Here is a 12,129-nt window from a genome sequence, read left to right as displayed (position 1 = left end):
TTAAAATTACATTAATTACGATAAAATAAAAAATATTTATTTATAAAATACATATTTTTTTTAATATTTAATTTTTTATTTTTGTCTGAAATAAAAAGATTTTAAAAAATTTTACAATATCAATATCAATATACTGACGTTTCCTTTTTTTTTTTTTTTCGAATTTTTTGTGCTCAACAATAGTACGCTGTGCGCTATAGGATATCTTTGTGTATTTATTTCTTGACATCACAATGTTTTTATTTTTTATTTTTATTTTGTTACGAAAACTTGAAATCTAAAAAAATAAATATAAATAAGAATGACGAGCGTTAATAAATTTGGTCAATTAATTTAGATATTAATTTATTAATGTTTATAAAATAGAAAAAAAAATACTTAATACATTTCCAAGTATTATTTTTATCATCATGTCCTATTATCAGTCATTGAACTAAACTTTTAAAAAGTTTGTTTAACTGTCCCATCACTTTGGCTTTTAATAATTGCGTGTTTAAGTCTTTCGTTATGGGGTTTATAATCCATTAATGTATCAGAAGGTAACTGTAGTACACGTCGAAGAGTTTCTTTGATACGACCAGTCGTTGCTGTATCCGACGAGGTTTTATTCCATACACATACCTTGTCTTCCTATAAAAAACAGCATAAACTATTTATTTTAAAGTACGATTGAAACTCCACCCGTGCAAGAAATTTCATTTCAAAAGGATCCAAAAAAATTTCGACATCTGGTAGTTTTAAACTTGAGAGGTTACAGGGTTTTAAGCGTGAAAAAAACACTTTTGTTGCGAATTTTTCTCAGCTATATGGATAAAGTAAATTAATTTAAACCTTTTGTATATTGTTAAGTGTCATTTCAAGAACATTCCCTGAAATTTTTACGCGAAAATGTCTACCAACAAGCCGGTGACAACCCGGGTCAAAAAATTAGATCTGTTTTAAAGTAAATGATAAATTCAAATATTTTTCTTTTAATTCAAGTTTATAAATCGTATTTATTTTATATAAGAATTTAATCTTTTTTTGCCCGTACTATTCTTTATCCAGGCCAATATCAGACTTATTTTCGTATGATATTTAGTCTATTTTAAAACGGGTTTAGACTAAAAACAGACTTTTTTATTATAATTATCGGTCTGTATTCAATTGTTTACAAGGACAAAAACAGACTTTATTCACTATAATTTTTAGTCTGTTTTTAATCGCTTTTAGATCTAAAACAGGACTTTTTAAAAATATAAATAATGATAATAATTTAGATTTATAAATTTATTTTAATTTTCTTACTATTTGAAACGCTAATGCGCTTTCGTAATAAGATGTCACAAGAATTTTGATGTTTTCTAATGCCAAAATATTTTCGATTTTATCCAGTAAATAAGAAAATTTTTTTTGATATTTTAAGAGTTATTTTATCACTTTTATTCAATGCTACAAATATTCAGTCAAGACAACTAAAAATTAAGCTGTCAAACTTTCATTAACTGCCGAAATTTTTAGACGAAAGATGCTAAATAAATAGTAAACAAAGCATAATCAATTCTGAAACTTAATATTTTTTTTTATAAATATTGCCCGTAAATAAAAATTTTATAAGTCCATGATTTAATCTACTTTTGTCCGTGCAAATTTTCAGAACAAAAATTTTTTAAAGTTCAAGAATGGATCTAGTTTGGTTTGCCCGTAATGCAATTGTTTTTTAAAATAACAGGTCGAAAACAGCTTAAAATTTTTGTAAAAGTTCCAAAACAGATCAAATAGTCCAATTAGACTAAAATCAGATCAAATTATTCGGTCTGAGTAGATCAAAAACAGATTAAAATTTTGATAAAAGTTCAATAACAGATCAAGAAGGCCAAATACAGTCCAGTTAGACCAAACTCAGATCAAATTTTTCGACCCGGGGAAACTTTCTCAAGAACGCCTTTGAAAAAAGACGATTTGCGGTGATCACTGTATCTCAGCTAAAAATTTATGTGAAGTCGAGTTCCCTTCAAATTTAGTTAAAATATCAAATCCTCCCCCCAACTATCTCTGATAATTTTTTTTTTCATTTCTACATTTTTGGTGGTTATGTAAAGTGAAAATTTCTATTTTTCACGGAAAATTCTGCCATTTTGGAGGTAGAAAACCCCTTCAATGTAAAAAATGAATCTCAAATTTGACGTTGAGGGGGAGGTATTTTATATGTAGAAAATGTGTACCAAGTTGAAATAAATCAGTTATGTAGTTTTCCAATGGCAGTGACCACAGACTTTGAAAAAGTAGTTTCGAGAAAAATGCGTTTAAAGTTTTAGAAAAAAAACGTGAAAAAAATTTTCTTTCTTTCAACTTAAAGGAGGATGAGGCAAGGGTTACTCTGCTTGACTTGAAATTTTAGGACAATATTCTTGAAATTTTCAACTATAAGACAAAAAAAAATCGATTTTTCAAAAGTGCGAAACCCCAGATTAGTTGATAACAAATTCGTGTTAATTGTCTGCTAACTATCGGATCGTAGTTATTTTCTATTCACCTGAAATCTTACAGATACAACAGCTCCACATATTTCTTCACCAACCATAAATTGTTCTCCCAACATTGCTAGAATAAGGTTCTCCCAACAACGATCTACTGAACCTTTTCTCAACGTGACTGCCCATCTTCCACCTTGTCTATTAGCTAAATCCTTGACAAAAAAAATCATTACTAAGATCTCGTAATTAAATTATTGTTTATTAATAAATATCATTAATTTTATTTACATACTTCCCACATAGGTTTTATTCCATTTTTAAATAAATGGAAATCCGATGAAGGTATGAGTTCCGATGGTCTTGATAAATGACTGTAAAGTGACCAAAATTGTTCGACACTACCAAATCGTCCAATAAATTTTAAATTTTCAGCATAACGTCTATCACTCTGTTTGCCAACAGATCTTCTACTATACCATAATGTATAACCATACTGTAAACGGTTTTCGTTTGGACCTATTTCTATGGGAGGCTAAAAAAAAAAATATATATATATATATATATATATAGATTACTAATTTGTAGTTTCAATAAAAAACTATAAGTATATTTTAAAATCTAAGTAATTAAATAAAATTTAAAAACTTATACTAAAAAAAATTACTATGATACGAAATTAGCCGACGTCTATTAATATTTGGATTTTTTAGAAAATGATAAATTGTTGAAAAAAAAAAAAATATAGAAAAATTGCACATTTGATTTTTTTAATTTTCTACATGTGCAAATTTTTATTTTCTTTTTCTTTGTAATTGACTTGTTGAAAAATAAATCCGAAAAATTTCAGGATATTGAAGTTAGCAAACCTTAAATAATTTTTGGATCTTGTTAAAAACTATAAATGAAAAAATTCCACTCAGAATTTTTTCAATTTTCTACATGTGCACATTTTTAGTTTTTTTTTTTTTTGTAATTTATTTGGTGCAAAAAAATGCAAAAATTGTTGATTCTTTGTTAACCCCATGAAATTGAAGTTAGCAGACATCGAATAATTTTTGAATTTAAAAAAAATGCTGAATTGTTGAAAAAAAAAATTTGGAAAATATTGCACATATGATTTTTTAAATTTTCTACCTGTACAAATTTTTGTTTTATTTTTTATAATTTACTTGTTGAAAAAAAAAATCCAAAAAACTTGAGGATGATACTGAAGTTAGCAGACGTCAAATAATTTTTTGATTTTTTAAAAAATTATAAATTAAAAAAAAATATTCAAAAAAATTTCATGATGATGAAGTTAGCAGATAGTTAAGAATTTTAGGATTTTTTTTTACAGTAAATTAAAAAAAATGCACATGTAGAAAATTTAAAAGACTAAAGGTGCAATTTTTAAAAATAATTTTTTTTTTTATAATTCATCAGTTTGTTAAGAATTCAAAATCATTAAATAAAATAAAAAAATTACCAGTCTAATTTTGAGAGCTTGGTTATTAGAGTCTTCATCTCCACTTTCATCACTTACTTTACCACTGTAATAAAATAATTTTATTAAAATAAATAACAATAAAACTTTTTCAACAATCAATAACCAATATTTTATCATCGTACTAAATAATTTAATTACTGCAAGCATGTACTGTTTAAAAAAAATGATCTATTGTTCAAATTATTCAACACTACATAGCAATTTAAACAAAAACATGACAATGTGTAACAAAGAAAAGATAAAATAAAAAATAACTCACGTGTCGTATTTTTCAGACATGTTGAATAATTTATAAATATTATATATATACTTATATAGATATATGAGCAATATTATTAAAAAGTATAAACAATGTCTTTTAACAGGTACTAATTAATATAAAAGCTTTTTGGCTTTGTAATAAATATATATTCAAGTTGCTATCACTCTCCTTATTTTTTACAACGTAGTAGTATGTACACGCTGATGTACTTATGCTCGATACACGTTTTTTTATTTTAGATATTAATGTTTTCCCGTGAAAAACTAAAGGTCAGTTCCAGTCACTTCCACGCAAGATTCAACTTTATAAAAATTCACAATTCGCTGGACAATAGTTTTATTTATTTTCCTTGACGATAGGGGGCGGTTACTTCAAATTACTATTCATTTTATAGAAAATTTATATTTTTCTCACATGGTGTTTAAGAAATTGTGCTTACCGATTACTATTTCAGTTGTGATTATTCAAAAATAGGCAGTATGACAACTTTACTGAGGATTTATTTACTCGAGAATCATCTGTACTCAAAAGCTGTTCTTGGACTACCAGTTTTGTTTTAAAACTGTTCTTTTAGTATACTCACTAGTTCTTTTTTGTCCGCCACTGCCGTTATTACCAACAAGCAGTAAAGCAGCAGAATAAGTTTTGATTGGTGATTTCTTAAAAAATTATTTTTAATAAAAACAAAAGGGGACCTAACGAAAAAATTGGTGGACCTTAACGGACCTAACAGAAACCTATCGATTAAGGATATTTTCGTTGCGAAATTCTTAAAATGAGGTGCTATAATTGTGTAAGTGATTTCTTATGGAACTTTGAATTGAATACCAAGCATAATTCATTCTCTATTTAGTATAAAATAATATAGTTCGTCGTGAATGCGTCTTAAACATATATATAAGTCGTATAGCATAATGTTTTGTATACTAAAATATTTTCAATGTCTATGTTCTAAATACTAAACCTTCCTGAGAATTAAAAACATTAAATTGTTCCACGGATATATATGATTCCAGGAACTAGTTCCTTTTCGCTCTGGAAACGTTCCAGGTTCAATCCCGGATTCCGGGTCAAAAAATTCGATCTGTTTTAAAATGAATAATAAATTCAGATATTTTTTCTTTTATTCAAGTTTATAAATCGTATTTATTTTATATAGAAATTCTATCTGTTTTTGCCCGTACTATCCCTTATCCAGGCCAATATCAGACTTATTTTCGTATGATATTTAGTCTGTTTTAAAACGGGTTTAGACTAAAAACAGACTTTTTTATTATAATTATTGGTCTGTATTCAATTGTTTACAAGGACAAAAACAGACTTTATTCACTATAATTTTTAGTCTGTTTTTAATCACTTTTAGATCTAAAACAGGACTTTTTAAAAATATAAATAATGATAATAATTTAGATTTATAAATTTATTTTAATTTTCTTACTATTTGAAACGCTAATGCGCTTCCGTAATAAGATGTCTCAAGAATTTTGATGTTTTCTAATGCCAAAATATTTTCGATTTTATCCAGCAAATATGAAATTTTTTTTTGAAATTTTAAGAGTTATTTTATTACTTTTATTCAATGCTATAAATATTCAGTCAAGATAACTAAAAATTAAGCTGCCAAACTTTCATTAACTGCCGACATTTTTAGACAAAAGATGCTAAATAAATAGTAAACAAAACATAATCAATTCTGAAACAATATTTTTTTTTGTAAATATTGCCCGTAAATAAAAATTTTATAAGAGTCCATGATTTAATCTAGTTTTGTCCTTGAAAATTTTCAGAACTAAAATTTTCTAAAGTTCAAGAAGTAATCTAGTTTGGTCTGTCCGTAACGCAATTGTTTTTTAAAACAACAAGTCGAAAACAGCTTTAAATTTTTGTAAAAGATCAAAAACAGATCAAATAGTCGAATTAGACTAAAATCAGATCAAAGTATTCGGTCCGAGTAGATCAAAAACAGATTAAAATTTTGATAAAAGTTCAATAACAGACCAAGTAGGCCAAATACAGTCCAGTTAGACCAAAGTCAGATCAAATTTTTCGACCCGGGTAGCATAATGTTGTGTATACTAGAATATTTTGAATGTCTATGTTCTAAAAACTGAACCTTCATGAGAATTAAAAACATTAAATAGTTCCACGGATATGATTCCAGGAACTAGTTCCTTTTCGTTCTGGAAACGTTCCAGGTTCAATCCTGGATGTTCCTGGAACTACCCACCTCTAAATCAAGAATAGCTCGTTTACTCGTTCTTTTTCTTGGTTTATTTATTTCTTTTTCTTCCTCCGAGCAATCTCTTTCATGTCATTATTTGCGGTTTGCGCTCTCAAACCAAGATACATACCCAGTAATGACGATGTAAATTTGTGAAGCTGAGTTACAATTATGAGAAATTGCTTTTTTTTACTTCTACCTATCGAAATAAATTAATTTATCTCGGTGATTGATAATAAATTTTTTATTAATTTGTGAATTTGTACATCTTTATAAATTAATTTTATTTTAAAATTTTGAGTATATTTTGGAATACATTTTGGTATAATTTATTTTACATTTTCTTTTTTATTTATTTAAAGGAAACAGCGGTATGAAAATAGATTACAGAGGACATTTTATTTTGATTTATAGGATGCTACCGATTAGCCATTTTTTTCTATGCAGAGGGTTCAACAATTTCTTTTAAATGATCATTTGACAAGTAAACAAACAATTCTCTGATAAAAGTATCCGGAAGTTGTAATTCATAAAAAATATTATAAATAACTTCCTTACACTGATAGAAGGATTTCTTAGTATTAAAAAAGATTTGTTAATATTTAACAAATCATTTCTTAACGGAGCTTTATTTAAGAAATATTTATTAATATTTAACAAATCATTTCTTAAACATCATTTTTTTGTATTTAATAAATATTTCTTAGCATCTAATAAACGATTTGTTAATATTTAATAAACGATTTCTTTCCATTTAAAAAATGATTTATTAGTATTTAATAAATCACTTTTTAACATTCAATGAATCACTTTTTAATAATTAATAAATGAATATTTTATATTTAATATATTTTTTATTATTTGAACAAATTTTTTTTTTATATTTAAGAAATTATCTATTAACTTATTTATTAAAATTTAATTCATAAAATCACACAGTTCAAGAATATATATCTATATATGTTTTTGCATGCAGCTACACACATTCATTAATATTTGTATTTATAAACAAAAATAACTAAAACAACCATCGTATAAAATTTTCTGTTCTTTTAATTTCAAAATACAATTTCATAGTAATTAACACTATAACTAGAATAAACAAATTAAAATTTCTTATATTAAACTACGCTGAGAAATAACATAAAATCCGTTTGATAGTACATGTGTTTTTAATGGTTTTATATTTGATTAAAATTGAACTGAATAAAATTAACAAGGCTTCCATATTTTCATAGTTATAGTATGGATGACAATTTACAAAATACTTCTGATATAAATATTATTTAAGTATATGAGAGCTTCAGTTGTAGGTTACGTTTAACCATCAATGCAAGCTAGAACGGAGTAAACAATATGACGTCGCAACGACACACACATATAGCTTTTTTAATACTTGTACACCACTACAGGCTCGTGTGTAGCCCTCTACCGACAAATTCGTCTAAGAAATATTTATTAAATATTAACAAGCCTTGTTTGGTGCTAACAAATATTTCTTTTATGTTAATAAGGCTTTGTTAGCATTAAAAATATTTCTTAATAATAAAGAAGTTACTTATTTCATTATAATAAATATTGTTAATAATTACTAAATATTTGTTAAATCCAAAAAAGTCAGTTGAGAAAAATTTAATAAATCAATTTATTACTCCTAAACAAATCCTTCTATCAGTGTAGAATCTTTTATGTAGTTAACTCTTATCTGAGTTTTCCACAATTTAAAAAAGATTTTATTTTGATATATTGGGTACTCTGGAAATCGAGGCTCCCGTATCAATATTTTGCTTAAATCAACAATCTTAAAATAATATGCCAAGTATCGCACATTTTTATGTAAAATCTCTATAAATGTGATATTACTGCCTTCTATCACATTTTTTTTCATTTTTTCAACTTCTAAAAAACATTCAGCTAAATAACCGTCAAATATCCTCATCACAAACAGCTTTAATATTTTGATTAGATACATAAAAACCCGCTGCTATCAATTCTACAATGTGCCTTTTAATAGAATCCATAGCATTAATGTCCTTAGGGAGTTTTTCAAAGATCCAGATGTTATTGTAAGGATTGATATGACTACTCATATGACTTTTAAAGTACAAAAAAAAATCGTTATTTCTTTTAGAATCAAGGTTTCGAGAAAATGAAATTAGCCAATTCTTGAATACTGTATGGTTGTTAATATCAGCAGCTGCATGGAAAATTGTTTCAGTGGTACGGGTTCCTTTACATATGCAAAAAAGATCAAGCACATATTTAATTAATGCAGTACCCATGACATCGTAGTGTTTAGCTTTAGCAGCATTAGTAAAAAGAATGATTTCGTCATCAGATTTAGCATTAATGTCAGCTTTCTTAGTCAATAATAACGTCATGACTTCTTTTGTTCCTTCATCGGCGGTAAATTGCAATGCAGTTCTGTTAATGCGATCATATTTTTCTACACCATTTTCTTTCAAATACTTGACGATATCGTGATTGGAGAATTTCATGGCACTATCTAGTACTGTTTCTTGAGTTGTTTGATCTCGTTTGTGCATGTCAGCACCGATTTTTATTAACTTTTTGTTATGTTATGATTTATTCAAATGATTTATTATGATTTATTATGATTTATTTCAAATTTTATTTCTCATACAATCAAAGTAAAAAGCTGTGTAAAAATAGATTACATCCATAATTTACTCATAATCACTCAATATGATGCTACACTGTACAAAGAGCGGTGTTAAAAAATGAACTTATTTTAACTCTGCCCGGTGTAAAAATGAAATTACACCGGTGTAAAAGCGGAGTAGAACCGGTGTAAAAACGGGGTAACCGGCGTAAAAGCGGGGTAAACTGCGTCCGCTTGGAGTTTTGACTTTAAAGATTATAAAATACAAAAAATGTCAGTTCTTTATGAAAATTAATAAAAAATATTATTTGCATAAAAAATAGCATGAATTTTAATAAAAAAAAATGTGAAATTCGTATAAGAAATATCATAAAATTTTTTAATATTTTATGAGATTGCGCAAAAATTTGTAAAAAAAAACCTAAAATTCTATGAAATTTTATGTAATTTTAGTTCATTTTCTTACAGATTATTAAAGAGATATTTTTAAACGAATAAAAAAAATAATAATCTGAGTGGGATTCGTACCCACGCTTGCTAGGTACTTCTAAAGATAGTTGTTATTATTATTATTATTTTAGGCCTGGTTTGATCGTACTTATTCTTATGTTTATCTTACATGGTCAATACAGGCGTCTTTTTAGGCGGTAATGAATCATCAGTGATCGGAAACTGTTACGATTAAATCGGTTCTTGAATTTCGAATCGGGCGGTTTTATATAAGAATTCATGTAGGAAACCAGGAGTATCCGGATTTCCACATGGGAAATCCGGATAGGAAACTGTGGGAACATGGATTCCTATTTTGACATAATGCACATTCCCATGGGAAATTGAGACGAAAATCCACATGAGAATCTATTTTGGGATCTAAGCTGGATAACTACATAGGAAACCATATGGGAATCCACTTGAAAACGCCATGGGAGAAGTTACATAGAAATCTAGGCTAGATTCCCATATGGATTTTTTGGCGGATTGGTACCAAAATTTTTATTTTTAGTTATACTTTCAATTTTTTGATACCATAATTTTTTTTTTTTTTTTTTTTTTAAGAACTAGTATATATAGTAAAAATTACGAATGTTAATTGATAATGGAGTAGAAAAAACTATTAAAAACTAAAAAATAAATATTCTTACATTACTTTCTAAATATAAATAAAATGACTAAAATATTGTTGATAATGAAAATTTTTAATTTTTTTAAGTACAAAAATATGCAAAGTACGATATTTTTACAACTTATTGTTTTCTATTTTCATTATTTTGACGGTTCCTCATATGAAAGTGACGTTGCAGTCCGTTCATTATTTCATTACGTTGAAACATAACTTCGTTGTAACAAAATTTTGAAAATGCAATTGGACATTCATAGTCCACATATTCAATACATTTTGTGTTCCTTCCATCAGGTATAAATTTAAATGAAGATTTTGAATTAACTAAAAAAATAATTATTTTAAAAATAAATCACTTAAATAATTTAAATTTAAATTTTAAATAAAATAAATAATTACCACAATCGTAATTTGTGAAAAAACATGTTCGATGGTCAGAATTAATTACAAAACCATTACCATCAGGTTTTATGGAATAGTGTCCTTGAGCCGTGTTACGAATTGATGGAAACTGACTTAAATGTTCTTTGTAATGAACGGAATACTTCCAATGATCAAGATTTCCAGTTTCATCAATAATATTAAAGTTTTCTCTAAATAGATAATTTGAATTTTTAAAAATATAAATATATTTAAATAAATTTATAAAAATGGACTTTTGATTTATACTTACATAGTGGGATTTAATTTCTTCACATTACTAAAATCTGCCACATACTCCCACACATCTACCGGTCTTGCATTTTCAATAGTAACCTCAACAACTACGTGATGAACTTTTTTAAAAATGAAAAATATATAGAAAAAAACTATTGCCAAAATATAAATTAGCGTACGAAATTTCCACGTCAACGGATTTAGTCCCATTCTTATATATTCAATATCACCAATTAAAAATTTAAAAATTCAAAATTAACTTGCCCGGTAATATTTAAAATTTTAAATTCAAATTTTTATAAATGATTTGAATTAATCGTTCACTTAATTTTTTTTTCTAGTAAAAAAGTGATGTGTAAATCAGTAAATTAAATAAATTATTGTATCGTCTGTCCCATACAGCGTCTGAGTATTATTTGACAAAGTCATTCAATATTCGAAGACAAATGTTGATCCTACTGTTTCCTCTGCGTCTGTTATCTTTCGTTTTATTTTTATCTCAAATTTAAATCGACGCTCCACATATATATTGTAGTGTTAGTGGTAGTAGTATATATATGTAGACAGTATTTTTGACATATTGAATAAATATATATTCTAAATTATATTTATGGTAAAATATTTTTATTCAACATTCTAATGCTAAAAATTATTTTTTACTTTAATTCGAATAGTCGACTGTCAGAAAAAAAACTTCTTTTTTTTTATTAAATACATTTAAAAAGTTACTTTGATTTTTAAAAAATCATAAAATTTCAGTTCTGTATCACAAAAATTGAGCTGGCGCACGGGGGCGGGTTCTTTTCTATTTAAAAAACATTGAAAAAAAATTTTTTCCGAATTTTGAATTTTATGGTCTTATAGGAAATTAAATTCTCTACAAAAAAGGTTTCTTGTGTCGTACGCTTAAAGTTGATAGAAAAAAAGTTATAGATGATGAAACTCAAGGGTAAAAAATCGAATTTTTAGGATGAAAAAAATTTTTTTGTTTTTTATTCAGTAACTAGTAGAATTTTTTTTTTTATTATTTTGTAATTGAAGTTCTTATAGAAAATTTAATTATCTATAAAAATGGTCCTTAAAGAATTATAAATCTAAAGAACCCAAATGAATGGTTTATTTGAGAAACCCCATAAGTCAAGAAAACAAAATTTTTCAGGGAACACAAAAAACATTTTTCTGGAAAATTTTACCATTGAAATAATAAATAAATAATTTAAGACAATAATGTTAGCGTCTGAAAAATATTCAAACAAGAAAAATTCCATGTTTTAATTGAAACTAAAAAAAATTATTTAAAGTTG

General features: G+C 26.2%; 3 protein-coding genes across 4 annotated transcripts; all 3 read right to left on the bottom strand.

Annotated features, from left to right (window-relative positions):
* Positions 1 to 6: 6 nt before the first annotated feature.
* LOC103568718 (eukaryotic translation initiation factor 4E type 2) lies at positions 7 to 4,514 on the bottom strand. Of its 2 annotated transcripts, none has more exons than XM_014439458.2 (6): positions 4,202 to 4,514; positions 3,922 to 3,985; positions 2,749 to 2,988; positions 2,516 to 2,668; positions 379 to 630; positions 7 to 277 (listed from the first exon to the last, which is right to left on the bottom strand). In XM_014439458.2, exons 1-5 carry the CDS (start codon positions 4,219 to 4,221, stop codon positions 442 to 444), a joined length of 666 nt encoding a protein of 221 aa, XP_014294944.1. In that variant the 5' UTR covers positions 4,222 to 4,514; the 3' UTR covers positions 7 to 277; positions 379 to 441. The 2 variants fall into 2 exon arrangements, with proteins under 2 accessions (XP_014294944.1, XP_014294943.1); XM_014439457.2 differs by having other exon boundaries at positions 386 to 630.
* A 3,836-nt stretch (positions 4,515 to 8,350) lies between these two features.
* LOC103568730 (uncharacterized) lies at positions 8,351 to 8,971 on the bottom strand. Its single transcript, XM_008545690.1, has one exon. It carries the CDS (start codon positions 8,969 to 8,971, stop codon positions 8,351 to 8,353), a length of 621 nt encoding a protein of 206 aa, XP_008543912.1.
* A 1,252-nt stretch (positions 8,972 to 10,223) lies between these two features.
* Positions 10,224 to 11,321, bottom strand: LOC103568717 (uncharacterized). The gene is made up of 3 exons (XM_008545677.3): positions 10,842 to 11,321; positions 10,568 to 10,761; positions 10,224 to 10,492 (listed from the first exon to the last, which is right to left on the bottom strand). The coding sequence occupies exons 1-3, from the start codon at positions 11,033 to 11,035 to the stop codon at positions 10,293 to 10,295; spliced, it is 588 nt and encodes a 195-aa protein (XP_008543899.1). The 5' UTR covers positions 11,036 to 11,321; the 3' UTR covers positions 10,224 to 10,292.
* Positions 11,322 to 12,129: the final 808 nt, after the last annotated feature.

The sequence above is a fragment of the Microplitis demolitor genome, chromosome 8 (genome assembly GCF_026212275.2).
Source record: "Microplitis demolitor isolate Queensland-Clemson2020A chromosome 8, iyMicDemo2.1a, whole genome shotgun sequence".
Lineage (NCBI taxonomy): Eukaryota > Metazoa > Arthropoda > Insecta > Hymenoptera > Braconidae > Microplitis > Microplitis demolitor.
Note: the sequence above shows the minus strand (reverse complement) of the source record. Positions and strands in the feature narration are given on the sequence as shown.